This window comes from Pseudochaenichthys georgianus, chromosome 22 (assembly GCF_902827115.2).
Source record: "Pseudochaenichthys georgianus chromosome 22, fPseGeo1.2, whole genome shotgun sequence".
Classification (NCBI taxonomy): domain Eukaryota; kingdom Metazoa; phylum Chordata; class Actinopteri; order Perciformes; family Channichthyidae; genus Pseudochaenichthys; species Pseudochaenichthys georgianus.
The window spans coordinates 31,639,457-31,662,336 of record NC_047524.1 but is presented as its reverse complement, the minus strand read 5'-3'; the positions used below and the strand labels follow the sequence as shown (position 1 = coordinate 31,662,336).

The following is a 22,880-nucleotide window of genomic DNA, read 5'->3' as shown; positions in this document are numbered from 1 at the left end:
AGCAGCACTTTAATGTTGACTTGGCTTCCAACTGTTAGGCTTCCAGGGCTGGGATCATTTGCATTGTCGCTGCGCTTGAAAACGTGGCCAAAAAAACGATGATCTTTTGTGTTATTGATAGCTCGATATATATTCACTGTTGATTGCACTTATTGTAAGGTGCTTTGAATAGAAGCTAAATGTAATGCAATGTATTCTGTTTTCAGTCAGATAAGCAAATGTCGGTGACAGCTGTCCGCAAAGAGCCAGGAGACGAAGGGAAGGAACCGTGAAGGAGAGTCCATTAGCATGTGAAAGGTGTAGCATCACATCAAGGCTGGCCTGGACGTGGCTCCGTCACCAGCGTGCTGTTGGCTTCTACGACCCTCGGGACCCCAAAGATATTGCTAGCATGAATCCATAAGAGCATCTCTCAGTACTTCCTTAATTGAATGTGTTTTTGGTAAGATGCCTACACATAAAATATGTCAGTAAATACAAACACCTGTAGGTATCATGAATGTGTGTTTCGTCACAGAGCTTACTTCCTGCAGTATTCCCAACCCACATGGCTTTCTGTGGATAGAGCGCTTGTGATGCTAACGGCTGGGTTGGCCCACGTCATCACTGCACCACTATTTTGGTTCCCAGTGGTGAGGACACCGCTCCAGCTGACCACTGTTACACAGAAGTGCCAAAACAATAAATCAAACAATTCTATTCCGCTTTACACGAATAAGGTTTCCATGAACGACATGTCGCACAGTGAATCTTGATTTTGTACCGGCTCACTGAAATCTCTTAAGATGTTGCAGTTTCTTCTTAAGTCCAGTCGTGTAATCATGAAGAGTATAAACGGAACCAAAATGTCTAACGTCAAAAGAAAAGTTGATGCCCGCAGGAAAGACATTTAATAAGGAAAGGAATACATGTTAGAAAAGATAATTGGAGGGATGAACCCCTCTCACATGCAGAGCACAGTGACAGTGGCCTCTGCTCTGAACCCATCCTAGCACCAGGAGCAATGGGCCGCTATTGTGCAGCGCCCGGGGGCAATGGAGTGGGGGGGAAGGGGGATTTCTTCTTTGCCACTAGGCAGTGATGACGCCCAAATTATACACTTTACAGAGGTACACTCATTTTTTAAATAAATTGTTAAAAATACTTGAAGTCTGATTGCAATTATTTCCCCTAAACTTCTGCTTTCAGAGCTCGTTATCAACCAAGTTATGACGACAACCAATGTTTCCCTTTGACCCAGCTGATCAGTCTGTCCTGCCCCTTGGATGCTGTGCTCTGTGCTCTGCCTCCCTGCTCCTGCCTGGTGGCGTCAGCTGACAGGTGTTATGGTTCCATCTTGTTATGCACACTGCTGATGCTTCTCTCTGAACTAGCTCAACACACGGGCCTGGGGTAGAGATCATCAGAACTGCTTTGGCATTCTACCGTGTCAATCCGTGGCACAGCACGTCTTGTGAAGTCTCCGGCTAACGCTCCAAACAAACCATCAGGGTTCCTGCTCTGAGTGTCGTCTCCATTGCTTCCAACACAACCAGCTGTGATTGAATGCAGAGGCATTTATGTATTAGGATTGCAATGTTATTAGTATGTAGGAAATAAGAGCGACAATGTAGACGGAAGTTTACACTGACTGTTAAATAAATGTAGAAATAAACGTTCCTTATTTTGCAATGAAAGACGATAAAACAGGAACAGAGTTGACATTTCTAGCTCTTCCTGTTTATTCTAATTTATGAATAATTTCCATCCAATGTAACGTTTCCATATTAAACGTCACAGTGTGAAGCGTGTGGACAACAACACGAGAGAAACCAGTGTGGCGGTTTGAAGGTCCTCGCATGTCAAATGAGAAACTGCCCTTACCTAACACATGCAGGGTTATAATGTGTGTTTGGACATGACACGATGAGAGATACAAAGACGACTGAAGTTGTTGACAGGAAACATTTATTGGGTTTTGCTCACATTGATTGGACATATAATATGGTTGTGTCTAAAAGCTGATCAGAAGAAGAAAGAGTCTACAGGTAAGGCAGAAGTAAGTCAACAGTGAAGAGTTCCATCATCATCACGATGAAGAGGAGGTCTGTCTATGTGACCTCCACCACCTGCCTCAGCTCCTCTATGAGGGGAGCCAGCTCCTTCTCCAGACTCATGATGAGACCTGAGGACACAAGGCACGTGCTTCCTTCAGATTAAGCACACATGTATCTGTTGCTCCTGGTGAGGCTTATTGCCAGGCAGGCTGACGCATACAAGGACTTTGCATACATGTTATATTTCAAGTCTTCAGCTCAGTGCATGCTGTGGTGGACGCAAGTACGAATCCGGCATGCGCTTCCTTCAGAATATAATAATGGCTACACTGGTCAGAACATTTAAAAAAAAGTATTGATTCTTAATCTGATCACTTTAAAAGGCTGACTTAAATGACCCCGGTGTGTATTCTATGTTCATCATTGTTTACAACATGTTGCGACCCCATTCTTTACGGATGGACTGTCAGAACTAGTGATTGTAAATGGAAGGTTTCTTCAGCTGCAGCTTAAACAATCTGAATGTTGGATGAACCTGTTGGAAAAGATCCCTGATCATTGATCATATCTGTGCTCGATTATTCTTGACTTGAAGACTTTGTACCTGTGTTGGCGTTGCTGGCGGCGATGAAGCTGATGACCAGCGGTAACCTGTTGAACTGCACAATCTGATCGACAGAGGAAACACAGGTTGGGCTTGGGGTGTCAGTGCAGGACGTGCAGTGTGTGTCAACAGATAAAGCATCATGAAACAAGGTGTGTGAGCTGCAGGAAGGGATGGGTATCGCTACGGTTTTATCGGCACTACTGCTTTAACGATAGCGCTTATCGGTCCGGTCCTTATACAAATATGATAAACTAACTAAACAAATTGTGAACAAAACTAACATTGCTTTTTATTTAAATTAAATACATAATATTTTACATCAAAAGAAACAACAATGTTTAACAGATCGTATTAAATAATCTGAGGACAGAACTGTAAACAGAATAGCTGAAACTTTAACAAACTAAATAACTCAGTTTCCTCTAATCATTAGCCCATGTTTGTATAATGTAGTTAACTCCGTGTGTTGCTGCTAGCATGCAGAACACCTGACGTAAACAGGTTCCTCGTGGACGGGGCTACAGAGCTGCTAAAGACAGTGGAACCCGGTGCATTCCTCCGTCTGAATGTGGAGCACTTTTGATAAATGTTTAGACAAACTGCTCGTGTTACCGCCCTGACATGCTAAACTCTTATTCCACTTTTGGTAACTTTGTCCACATCGAGACGGGTAAAGTTTAAACCACACCTCGGAGCGCTTAGTTCTCTACGCCATCTCCTCCGTGTGTGTGTGTTGCTGCATGTAGCAGAGCGTGTGTGTAACTGCCCGCCCCCCTCGCAGGCGGGGGAGAGAGAGAGATCTCTCGTCTGGATTAGAAAGATCGAAAATACTAAAAATAACCATGTTGCAGTCTTTGTGCGTGTTAGAAACGGAGTTGGCGACACTAAAACTGCAATATAATGTTTGTGTAGCAATAATACACATGACATATTTTTGACATGTCTCCAGTACCGATAAAAAGACGGCTAACGTCGCAGCTTAACGGTACCACGCTCTTTAATAATTCAGCCCCGCGGCTCGGGTACCCATCCCTAGCGGCTGGTGTGCAGGCGGAGCACACACCTGGTAGGTGTTGTAGTAGCAGATGATGCTCTTGTTCTTGGACAGGCCCAGCTTGCTGCCCTGGTCTGTGGCCAGAGCGAAGGTGGACAGGAAGCCCGGCCTCAGAGCGTGCACCGGGGCGTTGTCATTGGCAACTGCAGGGACACAGAGGCAATGTTAACAACAACAACAACCACTTTAAGTCAAGCACACTCCAGAGACAACGCTGACAGTCCCCTGCTGGGTCCGACTGATCCATTCAACACATTGATAGGAAGGCTGTATAAAGGACGACATCAGGAAGGTACTGGATGTAGCTTCATGTTTTAGAACATCAAATAAAATCTACACCATGCGACTTAACACTGAAGAGTTATATTGTATATTAGTGTTACTACATACCAGAATTAAAACAGCGCTTGACTTCAAGTTGACAGAAGCACATCTTAATTAAAGTTCATGGGTCGGACGGCCTATGTATTTTGTTTCTTTAATGAAAAGGGTGTATTCGGTTTTATTTGATTTGAGAATATGTGGGCTAGGGCTGGAGGAAATTATTTTAGGCATGCACAGTTCATATTAAATATTTTGCATGCTGCAATTCGGCCATTGAGAGGGCTCCGTTTGATCTGAAATAGCCTGCTGTTGTTTATGGAACATTTACATAACTAGGACCACAGCAAGAAGCTGCCAGCAGACAGAGGAAGTCACAAGTAGTACTGGATGCTGTTCTGAAAATGGCTCACACAGGAAATAAAAGCCCAACCCAGCAAAACCACAATATCATGGATAATGGAGGTTATCCTTTACTGTGGTTTGCAGTGGGAGGAAAAGGAGCACACTCAATGATGAGAGGAAAGGTTCAGGAAGGTTCCTTGCCTTTAATAACTGGGACTCCATCCCTGTCCGTCACCACCACAGCATGCAGACCTTCCACACTGAAGGGAAGCACGGAGAAGATGTTACACATGAGCCGACACCATACGGCTCAAAGCTGGGCATTGGTCATACAGTACACACCTCTGCAGCTGTTTGTACAGGTATCTCTTCAAATCCTGTAACATGTGTTGGATGGAAAACAACAAGTTAGACACATGGTAACAACAAGCTGCCCGTCAGTCCGACAGTCAAAGATCCTTTACGGAAGCACAAGTATTAATACCACACTGTTAGAATATTCTGTTATTATTGAAAGGCCTGCATTGGAAATGTTAATATAATTAAGATTATTATCAGCAAAATGTTGTTTAAGTATTACACTTAAAAGTTACACAATGCAGACAAATCTGAATTAAATGAGAAAATAACTCAAAATGTGTCAAATTAATGTGTTTATGTTAATTTATCGACTAAGAAGTTGTTCTGTTGGCTAGTTTAATTTATGACTAAATATCATACTTTGTGTTTTTCATGCAAAAATCTTTATTGTAAAGTAACAAAAAGTAATTGATTTGTGTTTTTTAGATGTGTTTATATTTGTATTTATATGCTCCTTTTCCTATTAGTTTATTGGGAAATATCTGAAAGCCATGTTGTTTTGTGTGCATGTTCATTACAGTGAAGACCCTGCAGCTGTAAGCTCTGGTTAACATACAAGAGTGCTACAGTGTGGAGCTACATGCTAACGTCATGTTACACACACACTCACATTTTACGCTACAATATGTTGTGACATTTTGCCCTCGCGCACTATATGTTGCCAACAAGTTGTAAGTTGCTATATCCAGTAAATGCGACATTTCGTTTTGATAAAAAAACATTCCGTTAGGTTTGTCCGTCTCTGTGCTAGAGAAAGATTCTGGGGCTAGCTAACTGGGAGAGGAGTGGACACGGGACACATACACACACAGACGCACGCGCGCGCACACACACACACACACACACACACACACACACACACACACACACACACACACACACACACTCACGTCAGCCATGATATGCAGAGCGGTCGGCAGCTGTGGGGAGAAACAGGCTTCATTAGAGTTAAAGTTAGCTTCACTATCTGTCAATATACATCAGCTGTAGACAGCAACAAGCTTTGTTAGATTAACGTTGTCTTCATTGTATGTCAATATAAGCTACACCGGGAGACACAGGCTCTATTACAGTAACGTTAGCTTCACTTTCTGTTCATATTAATTCACTTTAGAAAGAAACAAACTCCTCGGTCAGGTTGACATGTTAGCTACTTAGCAAGATATCAGCCGATATTTATCTCTTAGGTTTGTTCCTATAATAATAAAGTTAAACTAGTGCCTATAGTTAGGTTGACCTGTGCATGCAACATTTATCTGAAATGCTATATTAACAAACTACACAAAATACAATATAAAACATGAAATGGGTTCGCAAACCTTACACTCTTCACGAGAGGCACTACCACTAATCACATGACAGCTTGTTTTGTTTCCGGCTCTGAAAGAAGTGTTGAGGAGAGTCGCTGCTGCGTAACACGTGACCGCAAACTGCGCACTGTGCACTGCGCTGTTTTCTTCTTCGTCGGTAGCGTCGGTGGCGGACTAAACATTAATTAAAGGTGTCTTCCGCAACCTACTGTACCGGAGTGGGGAACAGCATGAAATATTATCAACTTTCTCATTACAGTACATTTAAGACATTTCAAAACACTTAAGTCATGGATTTATATATATTTCCGGATATGTTTGCTTTGAGCCTGAATTGAATGGACCAACTGGCCAGATGATCAAAATGCTTAGACTTTGTTCATGTATACGTTTAATTGCTTAGCCTTTAACAATCTTATACAAATAATTCTTTAAAAAAAAAAGACCAAAATCAAACCATCTAATGGATTTGTAATACTTTGCCGAGCCACTGAATCCTAGTCTTGTAAAAATGTTATGGTTATACAGTACCTTTCCAGCAATTCATGCCACTACAATGGAAAATATGTTTGCAATATTTGTTTATTTAGGTATATAAAGTAACCCTTAACTCCTGTAGAAACAGAAGAAAGAGGCGCTCAGCAGTTGTCATTTCCCTGGGACCAAATCCAAAAATAGCCCACTATTAATAGAATATTGGACCAGACTGGACTTCCCATGCTCTCTGGAAACACACTACTGTGAGGGAGACCGCCTACTGCGTATTGCAAGCACAAACAGGTGAGTTCTCTGAGAAAACAAAAGGTTTGATCGTACAAACTAATGTGCTATGAAATATGACCACTCAAGTTCTCCATATGTCCGAATTAGACTTTGTTCAAGTCTAATAACATTGATGTAAACTCGACCAGAAATGTAATGTGGAGGGGAAATGAGGTCGAATAGACATGTCGTATAGCTGTTGGACTTGTAGAGCACTGGTAATGCATCACAATGTAATACTAGCTGAGAAAGAGCCATCTTTCATTTATTAATAATAATGTTTAGCTTCACCTTTGCTTTTCCTGCTATGACAAACAATGTCTGATGTGATTACATTTTTGAAAATCAGCAAGTAAACATGTTTGGTACATGGTGGACATATGTTTACCAGAGGAGACACCTCTGTGATGCTCATCTGTCCATTCCTAATCAGAGCGTTTCCAAAGAGTTGACACTGACTATAACAACAATGAGTAAAAAAGCCAGTAAGGCCTTGATGCAGCCTCGTTACGCTAAAGGAGGATACTTTATTTCTGTTAGTACTGTGTGTGATTTCCTTGACATGATTGTGTTTGTCTGGTTAGCATGGGGGACTTCCAGCCCTTCGAGCAGGACTTCTACCAGTCAGGATACTACATCGATGACCAGGGTCACACTGTGGCCTACTATGAGACCCACAATTCTGCAGACCCTGATTATGACGACACGTACGTTTTTGACATTTTTAAGATAACCCTATATCGAGTGGTGTTGCGGTCTTCCGGTTCCCATACCTCAAAATCAACAGTTTTTTTAATGTGCTTTTGGTTAGACGCCTGGAATAAGATCTGTGGTTTACACAAACTTAAAAGGTTTTCAGGTTTTGTTGTAGGACATAAAGTATGTCAGTAAATACTCCACTGGTGAATTTAAAAACAACGGTTACTAACAAGCAGCTAAATGAGACTTCTAAACATCACACCGAACGTTAGCCGCCGTTAGCTTAGCGGTGGTGAGACGAAGTCATGCAATCGGGATGTGGTTTGTTTATAGCCTAACATAAAAGTTTCTCTGTTTACAGCTTTTATTCCTGTGATTGCATGTACAATTCAAAAAGCATAAAGTGGTGTTACTATGTGGAGATAATCATAAAGAACAAAACGTTACGCATCATAAACATATGTTTGCCAAAGATCTTTTTTTCTGCAATGTTCTAAAATACAATAGGAAAATACCTCATCACTGAACCACTCAATCTTACCACGTATGTGTGTGAGGCATGACATTAGTTTCAGACCAACAGCACATTTAGCTGTTAGATATATTAAGATAAGTTAGATATATTAAGTAACACGCTAAAGGGTCGTATGTACTATCCTTTGCAATGTCAATATGTTTCCATTCATAATACTATTGAAGGCCAGTGTCAGTCTGCTACACAATGCAAGCGCCATTTGTTTCACAATGCCCAAAGCGGACCCTCTCGGACACGCAGATATGGAACGTATCATTTGGCCCAAATGTAGCAACAAAAGATGATTGCAAGATTCAACATTTGATCAGACCTCAAGGATAAAAGAAAAACTCTGTATGTATACAAAAAACACCACAGGGCCCTTGGACAGACGTAGCGCTTATTCTGAAACGACGCTGAAGTTGGCTTCCGATTCGGCAGTTAAGGGGAAAGTTAAAGAGCCTGTGACAGCCTCCCAACAACTGTTGTGCAATGAAATATTGGGCTACTAGTCATCTCCAACCGTAAGTTTAAAAAAGAAGGTGCGATACCGTTACGATAAATATCAATAATTTCGAACATCGTGGGGAAATTCCTTCGACTCATTTTGAAGTTTTGGGGGAAGCCGGAAGTGACGTCAATGCGGGAACGCTTCACTGTGCGGCGAGAGAGCCAAACACGGACAAAGTGTGTTGTCATGCGTAGAAATGGTGAATTACTGAGTTTAGGCACGTTAATAACGTTTTAATGAAGTTGACTACAGTATATTCATATTTGTCAGTGCTTTCATGTCAATTCGGCGACATAAACATAAATGATCGTGGTGAAGATGATGATTACATTAGGATTAAAAATCGGGAGTGAGAGCTGCTGAATTTCCTCCCGTCGGATGTGATATAAAAACAAATCGATTATTTTTGTGGTTGTAAACTCAAGTGGATGAAACTACATTTATTAGTGCTTTCTTGTCAATTCGGCGAACATATGATACATTAAATGATCGTGAAGATGAGGTTTAAAAATCGTTTGAGCCGGTCTGCATTTCCTGATGAGAAAACAAACCGATGCTTTTTGTAGTTGTAGTACACCAACATGGATTAAACGTGTGGTTTTTTTACCACAATGTTGGGGAAATTAATGGATAAAATGCACGGATTATTATTATTATTATTATTCCCACTCCGATCGGGACACGAGGTCCACCGTTTCCCCGCAGTGAGGCTCCCCCCGTTGACAGTTTACGTGGGCTGGGCGCAGTGGCCGGTACCGAAGTGGGCCGGTCGGATAAGTCACTAGCACATCCCCCACTCCCCCCGTTGACAATTTACTAGCGGTACCGAAGTGGGCCGGTCGAGAGTCCCGGGATGATTTGTAGTCCCAGTCCCACTGGCTACATGACCGTATGATCGCCCATATTGACGCACCTCATTCCTAAACTTCTAACAGATACAACATAAACCGATCCTTCAGCCTCATATGAGCTCTCAGACACGTTCAACATGAACCTGTCATCGCTGTCTGAGCGTGCTGCTGTGTGCGCCGTCGTGCGTTTACATCTGACTGTATATATATAAAGGTTTACATGCAGAAGCTGGGATCCTGGACGGTGCAGCTGGAGCGCTGTGCCCGCAATGACGTCACCCATCATTTGGCGGGACTTGAAGAATCCCAGAGAAGATCCAGAAAATGGTCAACATTGAAGGATTAATGGTTATCAAAGTACAAATATCCAAAATCAGTTCAGTAACGGTTTTCAAGGGGACAATATGTACTCAAATTGATGGGTTTGGATGATGGGGGAAAACCGTGTCACATGCTCTTTAAGGGACATTTAATTTACAGCGCTGAGCGAACAATCCTCCAGGAGTGTTGAACCTCTTAAATCGCTGCATAGCCGATTTATTTGGACTGGATTATCCCAGAGAGTCTAAAGATTCTTTATAACACAGTTTGAGATTTGTGAAACCTTTATTCTATTTGTGAAAATACAAACAAGGGAGAATTCAGTACTTTTTTCACATGTAGACCACATTAGACCAGGTCCTGATCTAAAACCACTAGACCTAGACTCATCAAATCTGGACTGGATTATCCCAGAGGGTCTAAAGATTCTTTATAACACAGTTTCAGATTTGTGAAAGCTTTATTCTATTTGTGAAAATACAAACACAGGTGGAAGGCTGAGGTTGCTGCAGCAGGCCAGGATCAGGATCAGAGAGTGAACCTCCCAGCTGGGCGAGCCTTTATGCCTTCTTGTATTTTCAGTTCACAAATAGAATAAAGGTTTCACAAATCTGAAACTGTGTTACAAAGAATCTTTAGACCCTCTGGGATAATCCAGTCCAGATTTGATGAGTCTAGGTCTAGTGGTTTTAGATCAGGACCTGGTCTAATGTGGTCAGGATGCGAAAAAAGCACTGACATCTCCCTTGTTTGTATTTTCACAAATAGAATAAAGGTTTCACAAATCTCAAACTGTGTTATAAAGAATCTTTAAACTCTCTGGGATAATTCAGTCCAAATAAATCGGCTATGCAGCGATTTAAGAGGTTCAAACACGGAGGATTGTTCGCTCAGCGCTGTAAATTAAATGTCCCTTAACTTTCCCCTTAACTGCCGAATCGGATGCTCTGAATCGGAAGCCAACTTCAGCGTCGTCATTCTGAAGGTATTTCCAGAATCTTGTTGAGAAAATACTCTGCATGAAGGTATTTTTTAACCATTTCTTAAGTAGACACCGTTTGCTGATCCAAACTAAATAGTTCCTTGAAATGATCTCCTTGATACAATCTATATCTTTATCAAAAATAACAGGAATTATTTCAGAAAGATGTGAGGCCATTTTGGGCAGACATGTATGTAAACTGTGGGTTGATGGGTTGGTGGAGGCATACGTCCTGGAGTCTGTAATTCTTGCTTCTTGTTGTCTTCAGTGGAGCTCTTGACCCCTCCATGGAGCAGCAGTACACTGGACAGTACTACCAACCTGAAATGACTTCCGGGGAGGGCACAGAAACATATTCGCCCGAAGAGGAGCCGTCCCTTCTTGAGGGTAAAACTGATTAAATCAATAACTAGCCATGTTGTATTAGTTGGAATCTAGCTAGCAAATGTCTGTTCAAGGTTGGGTGCAAGATGCCAGGAAACAGCTGTAGAAACAACCAATTAGTGATTAGTAGTAATTGGGTGACCAGGGGCGGGATACAAGTAGAAAGCTTTGGTATTCCATTCTTTGTTTTCCATTTCTGTTCCTTGTCTAGAACTTGGCATCAATTTCGACCACATCTGGCAGAAGACCCTGACGGTGTTGAACCCCTTTAAGCCTGCAGATGGCAGCATCATGAACGAGACTGATCTGACGGGTCCCGTCCTCTTCTGTGAGGCACTGGGGGTCACTTTAATGATGGTGAGCTGCTCGCATGGTACTACTGCCAAGCTCAACCCAGTATGCACAGTACGATAACACATGCCCGTCTGTGTCCTTATTCTCGTACATACAGGCAGGTAAAGCCCACTTTGGGTATCTGTACGGGCTCAGTGTCACAGCCTGCATTGGGATGTACGTCCTGCTGAGTCTCATGAGCTCCCTGGCGGTCTCTTATGGCTGTGTGGCCAGTGTCCTGGGGTACTGCCTGCTGCCAATGGTGGGGGTCTCTGCAGTCGCCGTCTTCTGCTCTTTACAGTAAGTCCACTCACTGGTTGTGTGTTATAATACTGTTTTATGTGAGATTCATTGGATGATAAAAAACAAAACAATTGTTGGTCATGGAAGGGTGTTGTAAAAGTGAAATCAGGAATTCTATGCATTAAGTTAATGTGTCAACCAGCAAACCTGATGAAGTGCTCTGAGCAAGGCACTAACAGGATCTCTGAGGTGTTATGTTTTAAGGCCCTGACACACCTACCCGATGTTGGGAGTCAGAGGCAGTCGGGCATTCGCGGCGCCCTACTCAGGTTGGTGTGTCCCGCACCGTCGTTGCTTTACGGCACATTTTCACACCTCCCGCGGCCGATTCAACATGTTCAACATGCCGTAGGAGGTCGGAGAAAGTCGGGACAAAGAAATCACTCTGATTGGCTGTTGCCTCTTTTGAATGACGAATACACACTACCGCTGCCTGCTGGTAAGGACAGTTATTGCCACTCGTCGACTGAAGTCTTTGCGGTGTGTTCGTAGGCGGGCGGCGTAGGCGGGCGGCGTAGGCGGGCGGCGTAGGCGGGCTAAAAGTCGGGACGCCTTCGGTTCTTTGGTCTCAGGTTGGTGTGTAGCGACCTTTCGGTATGTATGTAGGTGTTACATCTCACATATCACACCTCTATCTTCTGATAACAGACGCATTATAGGTTAGATTGAGTTGAAGAACACTATTGTTCTCGTGTTCTTGTAAAGGTCATCGGACACACATTTCTTTGGTACAGATCACAACACGGCACCAGATTCACTGAGTTTATCCAAATTTGACACCTAAATGCAAGAGTTCATCAAGTGTGCCGTGCGGTCAGTGGCGTAACAAGGTTGTGATTGGGCCCGGTGCAAATATTATTTTGGGCCCCCCCCCCCATCGCCCCAAACATAAGCACACGCTGATGCGCTCACACACGCACGGACATACACAACCACTCAGAAGCGCCACATGTATAGGCTATCAACAACAGCCTGCCCTGGCCTCAGACCACCTCAGCCTGACCACGGCACAGCGAACTAAGAACATAAGTTTCCTTGAGGCTTGTCTCTGGGGAATGGGCCGGTAGGCCTACATGGACCGGTTGCTGTAATATAGCTTTTGATCTTGGCGTCAGGGGGTCTCAATAGCGCCATAGAGTCCCCTAACGGTTGGGGCCCTTGGGGGAACTGTTGGACCACCGCCAGGCACAGCCACATCCAGCCTCTCCTCCTGGCTGGCTGGAGAGGAAGGTCGCACAGCCACGGATACAGCTTCACTTGTGGAGCTAGATGGCAATGATGGTGGTGAGGCAGGTGAGCTATCGTTAGCCTCCGGCTCCGGCTGCCGCTGCACTTCAACATTGCTAACGTTAGCGCTCGATTTCGAGGACGATGTATGACAAAAAAAACTCTCTAATTTTGTCAGTTTAGCTGTTACATCTCCTTGTTCTCTCTTGTCCTTTCTCTTTTGAGCGCTGCTCTTGTGCTTTGGTTTGCTGTACATTATAAATGTAAGCTATTACATTTGTTATAATGCTGCCGAACTTGCTGCCGCTAGCTACAGCACAGTACAGGTTGATTAAACGGTTCGCTCGTCGTCACGCAAGGTATCGCATGACATGAAAGGGAGCAAGGTCATTGGACAGACAAATTACAAATTAATTTAGGTTGCTTGGTTACTTTGAAGACTGCGTGAACCGGTCAATGCCATTGGGGCCCCAAAAAAAAATATTTTAAAAGAATATTTAAAAAAAATATATAAAAAAATGTGCAAAATGCGTTGCACCGGCTGCAGCGTCGATAGTTACGCCAATTTGACAGAAAGTTGGTCAATTTCTTGTCTTTAAAGCCATTTGTTAGTCACTGCTGTTTGCTGTAGGACCCTGCTTATGAGTCGTGGTGTAATCCTGAGTTAAAGTGTGCAGAGGAGGATGTGGACTTTCAGAGGAAGAAAAGGAGCTCGTTTCTCACACAGCCTACATGATGTATGGCGGTGTGAGCGCACTGTGACACTTGCACAGTCAGTGATGTTCTGCAGACACCCTGAGAGCAGGGAGAGGGCCGGGGGGACGGGGGACGAGATGTCCACACAATTCACTGTGATATTAACAACGGGTAACTTCTAAGGTCCTGGTCCAATCAGGCAGGTGGATCCAGTCCCTCAGGTGCTGCTCCAGCTGACGGGGGGGACGCCGAGGCCACCGTCTCTCTGGGTCTGAGCACAACACTCTCTTACTAATGTGTGAGAGAGCACACACAACACCGTCGATAGTTCTGCCACTGCGTGCGGTAAAGCAAGTTGTTGTGGGGTCCAAACTACATCTGTGTGACTGACAGTGGGAAAGAGACTTTTATTTAAATCGTTGAGTTGTACACGTCGTAAAATCAGCAAATAGCTGTCAAACCTGCAGGATTCAGGGAGTTCAGGAGAGATTGGTTTTCAGTCTGCCTGTCTGTTTCCACAGAGGCTTCCTGGGATCAGTTCTGGCCGTGCTTGGGATTTCTTGGTGTAGTCTCTCGGCCTCCAAGATCTTCATCTCCACCCTGGCGATGGAGGGCCAGCAGCTGTTGGTGGCGTACCCGTGTGCCCTGCTCTACGGCCTCTTTGCACTGCTCACTGTCTTCTGATATTCAACAGATTGAATCCAGAGAACATTCTTTAATAATAAGCAACAATATTTTGTATTCGTGCTAACAAAGTAAAAGAGTTTCAGCCCTTCGTATATGTGTATAAATATGTACTCAGGAGTATTCACAGTAAAGCGAATTGGGTGGATGATACCATAACACACAGCTAAATGCTTTATTTCATCAATGTTTTTGTATTATTTGAAGAAGCTATCCTTAATACTTTCATGGTAGATTTCTCAAACTAAAATAATACTAAAGTGACTTGTATGTTAATGATTGTGTTCAATATGTATGTAGAAAGTAAATGATGTACAGATGATATCCCTCTTAGATTCCTGTTTCCATGTGAGGGAGGTTCGTGTCGTGTTTGCTCACATGTAGCCTTTATGTCTACAGCTCTCCTTACTCAGCCAAGTATAACAATGTAAATAAAACCTCATTTAAGTTTAGTTGCTATGTTATAACTAACAAACCACACTTTTTTAGGATGGGTGATAGTGCCAGTCCAACCCCCTCATAATGCTGACACATATGTTGTCTCTAAGCAGCAATAAGAGCGACTTGGAAGATAATAAGTACAAGTTGCTCACCAACTAGTTTATACTTTTCTTCCAACCCCAGAGTGCCAATCAGATGCCGACCTCCAGGGGGCAGCCTCACATCAGTATGCATTGTAAGGTGGGACCAGACATGTGTTCCTTATATCCCACAGCTCATCTTGTGTGTGTTCACATAGTTTGAAGTCCTGCTCCAAGCCTCTTCCACGTCAGCTGCTCTGTATAGTACAGGCAGCAGGACCCTGAACAATGAAGTGTCCCACGGTGTTAAGACATGTGTGTGTGGGTGGGGTCGTGACTTTTTTGCATTTTAGAGAATAACATGTATTACATTTGTATTTGCCTTTTTACATATCATATGGTTACAGAGCATACACAACAGCATAACAAAGTGAAATACACAAAGTAATCGATAAATCATGACAGAGAAAAAAAGAATCAATTATACAGATACTTAACAGAAAAAAGAAAACGGATAAATCATAACATTACATTTCTCGTCACATCTAACGAGAGCGTCATTAGTGTTGTGTTGTGTGTTGGTGTATACCTCAACCATTGTTCCCAATTATCGTCAAAGATATGAACTTGATTTCTTAATCTCGTGTATTTTTTACTATTCCATATCATTATTTTACAAGATCCGTCCATTGAGACTAAACCCTTAACATTTTTTATTATTTGAACTTGAATTTGAAGTAAGATTCTATTTTTTAAATGTCTTCTGGAGTTGTTCCAAGCCGTAGAATACGTGGGTTTTATTCATAGAAACACCATACTCAATATTTGTCTGGACAATGCAACAATGTCTCTTTTTCCCGCTCTCTTACCTCAGGCTAAACAGAAACACTTCCCTGGTATTCCAGCAGAGGGAGCCACAGCATCAATGTTCACATTGTTAATCCTTTCTACTCACTAAAAAAGACACATTCTCTTGACGCCCACATACTAACTCAGGTCATTCTCAGGCCCTCTCGATGGACGTTTGACAGAAAGTTGGTCCGTTTCTCGTCTTGAAAGCCATTCGTTAGTCACTGCTGTTTGCTGTAGGACCCTGCTTATGAGTCGTGGTGTAATCCTGAGCTAAAGTGTGCAGAGGAGGATGTGGACTTTCAGAGGAAGAAAAGGAGCTCGTTTCTCACACAGCCTACATGATGTATGGCGGTGTGAGCGCACTGTGACACTTGCACAGTCAGTGATGTTCTGCAGACACCTTCTCTGAGAGCCGGGGGGGGACGGGGGGGACGGGGGGGGGGGACGAGATGTCCACACAATTCACTGTGATATTAACAACGGGTAACTTCTAAGGTCCTGGTCCAATCAGGCAGGTGGATCCAGTCCCTGAGGTGCTGCTCCAGCTGACGGGGGGACGCCGAGGCCACCGTCTCTCTGGGTCTGAGCACAACACTCGTACTAATGTGTGACGCTGAGCACAGACTGTTTTCAACATGTCAAGCTGCACTCGACAAATGTTATATAAACAATGACACAATAGTCCCTAAAATACCCTCTAAAGAGTCCTAAGACCGAATGAGTTAGCATGTTGCAACGTCCGGGTCCCGGTAGTTGGTGGGTAGCTGCCTGGAATACGGTCTGTGGTTAGCACACGCTAAGAGATGTCAGTAATATCTTAAGCACTAAATGAGACTTCTAAACGTCACCATGTCCATATTAGCCGCCTTTAGCTTAGCGGTTTGCTTCTGGTGATTGCATTTACGTTTCAAAAATCATAAAAGTGGTATTGATATGTGGAGATTATGCTAAACACAATGTGTAAGTATCATAATAGTGCGTTTGCTTATTTTCTGCAATATTCCAAAATCCAATGCTTTTGATTTAGTGACCCTGTGACTCTAACTTCCGGTTCGGACTACACATCTGCAGTGCACCACTCTTATACTCTTGATGTAGGCTTCTATTCCAACAGGTTGGTTATCTCAAATAAACAACAAACAAACATCCACCTCCGCGTACAGACCAGTTCCTGCTTTAACCACGTACTGTGACACAAATATCATCACACCATCCACATCGGGGTATTCAGTCAGAACTATTCTGATGTATGATTTTCTTCATTTCGCAAAGCCTCGTGCACTTGTACACCTAAGCCACATATCACGCCTGTGATTGGTTGGTTCTGCTTTAGGCCTTTTAAAAGAGGAAGCATGCTTGATCCTACCCTCACCGTATGACTCAGAGAAGACCTTGTGTTTATTTGAGTGAGAACACACTCCCTACGGAGAGGATTCAGAGCATGTGAGGGAATATACGTGTGTTGGACTGAAGGAGGAGGACTGAGAGGAGCCGGCCCAGTCTCCCTTCTGCTCACTGTGTGTACGGTTAAAGCGTCCCTCTGGCCAAGCAGTAGGCCGAAGACAAGCGCTCCCTGGGCCCGCCGAGCTCTCCTGCTACTCCACACTGAACTCTCTCTCCTCTCAGAGACTCGCTGCTGCTCACCTTTCATTCACCGGAGCAGAGAGACGGGGATCTCCGCTCGCTACGCTTCATGACAAACGACTGAGTCAGTGGACCATGAGCTCCAAGAAAGACCTGCTTACTCTTATGAAGGACAGGTCGCCCTGCTGCGAAGGTGGTGAAGGTGGGACCTGTTGACTTTTAAATGTGTTGAACATTTCAAATCCTGGCAAAGGACCAGAACATGTGAGTGTGATCGGCTGGAGATTAGTCAAGTCTGTTAAACTAGGATACATCCGCAGCATAAGTAATTATTTTATCTTGTTCTGTTGCCTCTTAGCTTTTATTTTATTTATTTATTTATTTTTTTTAAATTGTACGGTGTTCTTGGGTGTCATGAAAGGCGCCTAAAAATAAAATGTATTATTATTATTATTATTATTATAAGTGCATCGGTGTAATGGACCGTCTTACATTGGAGGAGGCCATTCGTAGCACAGTCTGAGGAAGAGTGTCCTAGATATATAAAACATGCTGCCATTGCTCATTTGATAACAACGTTCTAATTCTTACTCCCAAGAGTTTGATTTGCTTTGGGCCAAAAGCTGATAAGTTACCGATGAGTAAATATGAAACAAGTGAGATCGAGGAAGATCAACCTTGTTTAAGAAGCTCTTAAACGTCTAAAGGATGCTCGTAGACAGATGCAGTTATACCTGTGCAAAAGGGTACACATAATGAACCAGGTGTACCCTAACCCATCACAGGGCGGACGGCCAGTCCCTTTCTCTGTGACAAATGAGAAGCCAACCACTCTCACATAGTCCTTTGAACAAGTGTAGATGATTGACAGAGCATGTCTACAGAGGACATCTCCTGTGTGTAACTGCACTGTCAACATATGGAAGTATCTTGACAACAACACGTTTGAGAGAACAAAATAAATTATATGCGCTATTCAGTCCACGGCTCATGGACAGAAGTCATGTCTCCATAGTCTTTTAATAATAATAATAATAATACATTTTATTTGTAGGCGCCTTTCATGACACCCAAGGACACCGTACTATTTAAAAAAAAACAAAAAAAAACACCATAGGACAATTGATATAAGACATGTTACTGTACCCCAATATGCCTTATCATATGGCTTACAATTAAACATATTGTGGGTGTGTAGATCTGCACTATAGATTGAAGTTCAGCCAAACCCGCAGCATGGCTATTCTGAAAACTCTGTCATTCTGAATGGAGCCTCAGGCCATATTGCATTTCATGTTCTTTTCTTTTTGTTTGAGCCGTTTGTCCTCCGTAAAGTTCATCGGATCACAGTACACCCAATGCCAGGGTCCTTGTGCAGCGGTGATATCTCAGTCATACAAGTCTTTCTCTAATCATGGAAGTTAATAGGCACATAGCTGTAATATGTGCCTATACATGGACACTGGGATGTTACAGGACATGGCAACTTTATTATATTGTAATAATATTGTAAAAACACTATTTTGTTGTTATAATGAGTTAACCTGTACTTTCTGATACAACTGTATTTGTAATGCCAACTCTAATATTTAGTTTGTGAACTTTTGGTCACAAGAAGTAAAGCAGGTATTTCAGGCCGCTCAGGGGTCCTTTAGACAACCGGGGGTACGCATCGGGGACCCCTGGGGGTATTCGAGGGGAATGCAGGGGCTACGTAGAAACATTAGGGATTGCAATATATTCCTGCATAAGAACATATTTCTGGTGTCCTGCCTCCAGAACTATCAACGCTTATGAAAGACAAGCTCAAGTGTTTCGTTGAAAACTCTTAACAAAATATGTTGAAAGTGCCAGAAGTGAGTGTTTTCACTGACAATGAGAGTACATTTCAAGTTTAAATACACATGTATTAAGGGTGAGTTAAACAAGTGATCTTCATCTAGTGAGCAGTTGGGTTAAACACGAGGACAAAGGGTTTAAAGGGGGGGGGGGGGTTCTTATAGAATGGAGACCAGCTCAAGGGGAACACCAGACAAAGAACGTTTAGTTGAAATGTAGAAGTGAACGAACAAAGTTAAAGGAATTTATTTGAAGTGTATGTCGGCCTTGAAGTCTCGTGTGTGCAACATACATTGGATGTGATTTGACTGGCAATGCTTTTAGATGTGTAAGATAATGCAGACACCACATTCTGTCTGCTTGTGGTTAACAGACACCACGGGTCGAGGGTGGCCTTCCCTTCCAGCTCAACAGAGCAGGTGACTCTGAGACAGTCACACGTTGCTTTTATCATCAGGCTGATTCCTCTTGCCTGCTGACACATCCTGTGTTCTGTCCTTGCAGATCCAGGTCAACACATCTGCGCCTGTGTGCTCTCAAAGCTTCAGTCCGACCAGCGCTCTTTAAATCGTCAATATACTTAAATAAACCTGCATGTCAACTTCCAGCGGCCCGACTGTGTGAAGGGAAGTCACGTCTCTGTGTGCAAATCCAAATATGTACTTAGTCATTCACCGATTACTTCCCCACAAATCTCAGCGTTAAAATGATTACACAATACAGAACCTAAGGTAGGACAGATTGCAGTCGTTTGTTATACACTTGGGGGGAAGTTGAAAAGTTGAGTGTGGCGGTCTCAGGCCACAGCAGCACTGTTGGACGTGAGGAGCCAAACTAAATACTCGGGCTGTTTTCACTCGGCCTGCCGTGGCCTTGTGGTGGGAAGGAGATGAAAGACGCAGATAAAGAATTGGCATTTGTGAAAAGTACCAATTCTTTAGAGAATATGCTGTTTGGGCTTTAAATCATCCACGACCCGAGCATGTAAAGAGCAGGCTTCTTTTGTTTGTTATATGTTAGTCAGTGAGAGGTATAGGGCGCTGGAAACATGCTCCATGCATCCCCACGCCCACAGTGTACAAGATGGAGAGCCACAGCCACACTCATGTGTAGAGAACATATACATAAATATACAAAAACCCTTGGGTAATATAACTTTGAGATAGCCCGTAATAACAGTGCTTGTGGATAACATGTGTGCTTTATTAAGACCTCGACCACCAAGCTGGTTATTGGGAATTGGTCAACTTGTAGACTGAGACGAGCGTCTGTCGGCAAAAGTCAATTCTTCTTAAGTGAATCAGGTCGAAACATGTTTCATCTCTTCATGTTTCATCCTCATCTCATCTGATCATTCTGAAGACGGGGGATGAACTGTCTTTGGAGGCTGATCCGGAGGTTAGCATCGCAACTACTCCCTCGAGAGACAAAATAAATATAACATATTTGGGAATATTGCAGAAAATAAGCTTCCATGTATTCACACCACTTTTATTAAAGTTCAGGCTTAAATGCAATCTCCAGAAGTAAACACCTAACGTTAGGCTAATGAACTACTACAGTCACGTCACAACCACTAAGCTAAATGCGGCTTATGGTCGGCGTGGCAACCTTTTGTAGTTACGTTTATTCATTTGCTAGCAACAACATTTTTAACACATAGGAGCTTCAGAAGTTCACCAGTGGCACATTTTCTTACAAGTGTGCTTGTTCTTCATTGCCTCCCTGTGGCAGCCCCCTTTAATGACTTCACCTCCTACATTGCTCCCCTCCTCAACCCCCCTGACACATGACATGAGTGTGTGCCGTTTTCTCCCAGCAAATACCCAGGACCCCCAAAGGTCCCCCTGTACTTAGTTCCCACACAGAGGATTCCAGCGTCATGTCCCCATCATGGATCCAACACAAGGTGAAGCACCCTGAACATCCAGCTCCGAGCTGACCCCCCTCTCAGGTGCACCACAGGGGGCACTTTGGATCCTGCGACGGGACGCAGATTGCTCTCCTGAAGTCACCAGGCAGGACGGTTCTCTTAACGAGATGCTGTTGAGTTACAGGATCCAGTGTTGTTAGAGTTTCACCCATGGGGACGAGAAGCCAAGATATCTGTTTGATTTCAACCGTTCTTAAAAGTCCTGTGACTTTCTTAATACAACAATATACTCTACTCTGTTGATGGCTTTTTGATTGTTATAACCGATAGTCAGGTAGCTAAACAAAATCTAACCGATATAAAGTGGTGCCGTGATTCCATATGTTGGTAGGCCAACCAGCAAGTTGGCATCGCACTCTCTTCTCTTTCGACAAAAAGCAATGGCATGTTGTCCTTGTGTTGTGGAGTCAGGGGTGGACCGGCCATCTGGGTGTTCTGGAGAATCACAGAACGGCCGCTTGAAGTTCCATCATTGAAGTTGCGCTGTTGGTTGGGCTGGGTCAGAGTCAAGGGCTGATTTTCAATCCCAGTCCGACCCTGCGCGGAATATTGCAACAAATTTGAACTTTGTTTATGATCCAGCATTTATGATACTTCCACATTTTGTTCAGCAGGAACATTTCCACACAAAGAAACAACTTTGTGATTTTTGTAGCGTCAATGCCATCGCAAGAGCTAACGTTAGCCTATTAACAGTCATGGTCGCCGCGGCCAATGCTAAGCTAAAGGAAGGTAATGCTCAGCGTGATATGATTTAGCAATCTCATTTAGCCACTCGTAGCAAACTCTGTTTTTATGAAAAATATCTTCAGATATTCACAAGTGGGATATGTGGTGTCGTAGAACCAGACTTGAAACATCTATTTAAATTACCCACAGACCTTACTTCAGGCAGCTAACTGGTTGCTAAAATGCCAACTAATTGTGGGGTTTTAGGACTAAATCATGAAGTCCTCTATTGTATACGGCTTTGTGATCGCTTTGATATGTCCATGTACTTCATGTCCCTCACCCACTGTGAAGGTAGAACGATCAGAGTGAAACTGAGGCCTTTAACTGGATCATATAGAACTCAGCTCAGTGTGTCCAAATGTAAAAGCTCAAAAAATAATAATAAAGAGTTATAATTCTGAAAAGGGAAAACATTTGTATTGAACATGTTGTGCTTATTGCAGTGTACAGAGTGGGTCCAACAGAAGCTCAGGGAAACCAAGTTAAATGTACTATTAATTGAAGCATTATGTGTTGAGGCTGAGTGAGGCCCTCACATTCAAAGCAGCGTTACAGTACCATTAAAAGCCATTACACTCTGTAATCGCACTAATTGGAGTTATTTGTAAAATAAATAGAACGGAGCTGCCATTAAAAGGCCTCCGGAGCAGTTTGTTTCCAGCTCTCTATAAGTGATCCAGAAAGTGTGCTAATGAAGGATGCAGCTGGGAGAGTGGCTGTGTCTTCTGAGGCAGGGAGAAGTGCTCCACCTGCGGGGGAGCTGGAGACAAACATGTTCCCAGCTAATGAGCAGCATGGCTAACTGAAGCCAGCTAGCCCCTGCTTCACCTCCTCCTCCTCCTCTCTTCCTCCTTGTCCAACTCAACCTTCTACTTCCCTCCTCCACCTCTCCCTTTTCTTCTCCTCCTCTTTCTAGGGTTTTTTAGATTTCAGAATATTGCTGAAAATAAGCTGTGTGGCAAACAGACGTTTATTATACTTAGACATGTTGATCAGCAGGATACTCTCCACATATTAAGACCACTTTATGATTTTTTAAGTATAAATGCAATCTCCAGAAGTAAAAAACTAACTCTGGGCTATAAAGGAGCTACATCATGGTCACATGACTTCACATCA

General features: G+C 43.3%; 2 protein-coding genes across 4 annotated transcripts; one reads left to right on the top strand and one right to left on the bottom strand.

The window, feature by feature from the left end:
- Positions 1–1,925: 1,925 nt before the first annotated feature.
- Positions 1,926–6,138, bottom strand: LOC117467711 (ragulator complex protein LAMTOR3). 3 transcript variants are annotated; one of them, XM_034111539.2, is made up of 7 exons: positions 6,048–6,138; positions 5,614–5,643; positions 4,706–4,740; positions 4,565–4,623; positions 3,707–3,840; positions 2,641–2,704; positions 1,926–2,164 (listed from the first exon to the last, which is right to left on the bottom strand). In XM_034111539.2, exons 2-7 carry the CDS (start codon positions 5,620–5,622, stop codon positions 2,091–2,093), a joined length of 375 nt encoding a protein of 124 aa, XP_033967430.1. In that variant the 5' UTR covers positions 5,623–5,643; positions 6,048–6,138; the 3' UTR covers positions 1,926–2,090. The 3 variants fall into 3 exon arrangements, with proteins under 3 accessions (XP_033967430.1, XP_033967429.1, XP_033967431.1); XM_034111538.2 differs by having other exon boundaries at positions 6,043–6,131; XM_034111540.2 differs by lacking the exons at positions 5,614–5,643; positions 6,048–6,138 and having other exon boundaries at positions 4,706–4,749.
- A 577-nt stretch (positions 6,139–6,715) lies between these two features.
- On the top strand, positions 6,716–14,733 carry LOC117467878 (protein YIPF7-like). Its single transcript, XM_034111781.1, has 6 exons — positions 6,716–6,813; positions 7,380–7,502; positions 10,942–11,060; positions 11,269–11,414; positions 11,509–11,690; positions 14,138–14,733. Exons 2-6 carry the CDS (start codon positions 7,381–7,383, stop codon positions 14,298–14,300), a joined length of 732 nt encoding a protein of 243 aa, XP_033967672.1. The 5' UTR covers positions 6,716–6,813; position 7,380; the 3' UTR covers positions 14,301–14,733.
- Positions 14,734–22,880: the final 8,147 nt, after the last annotated feature.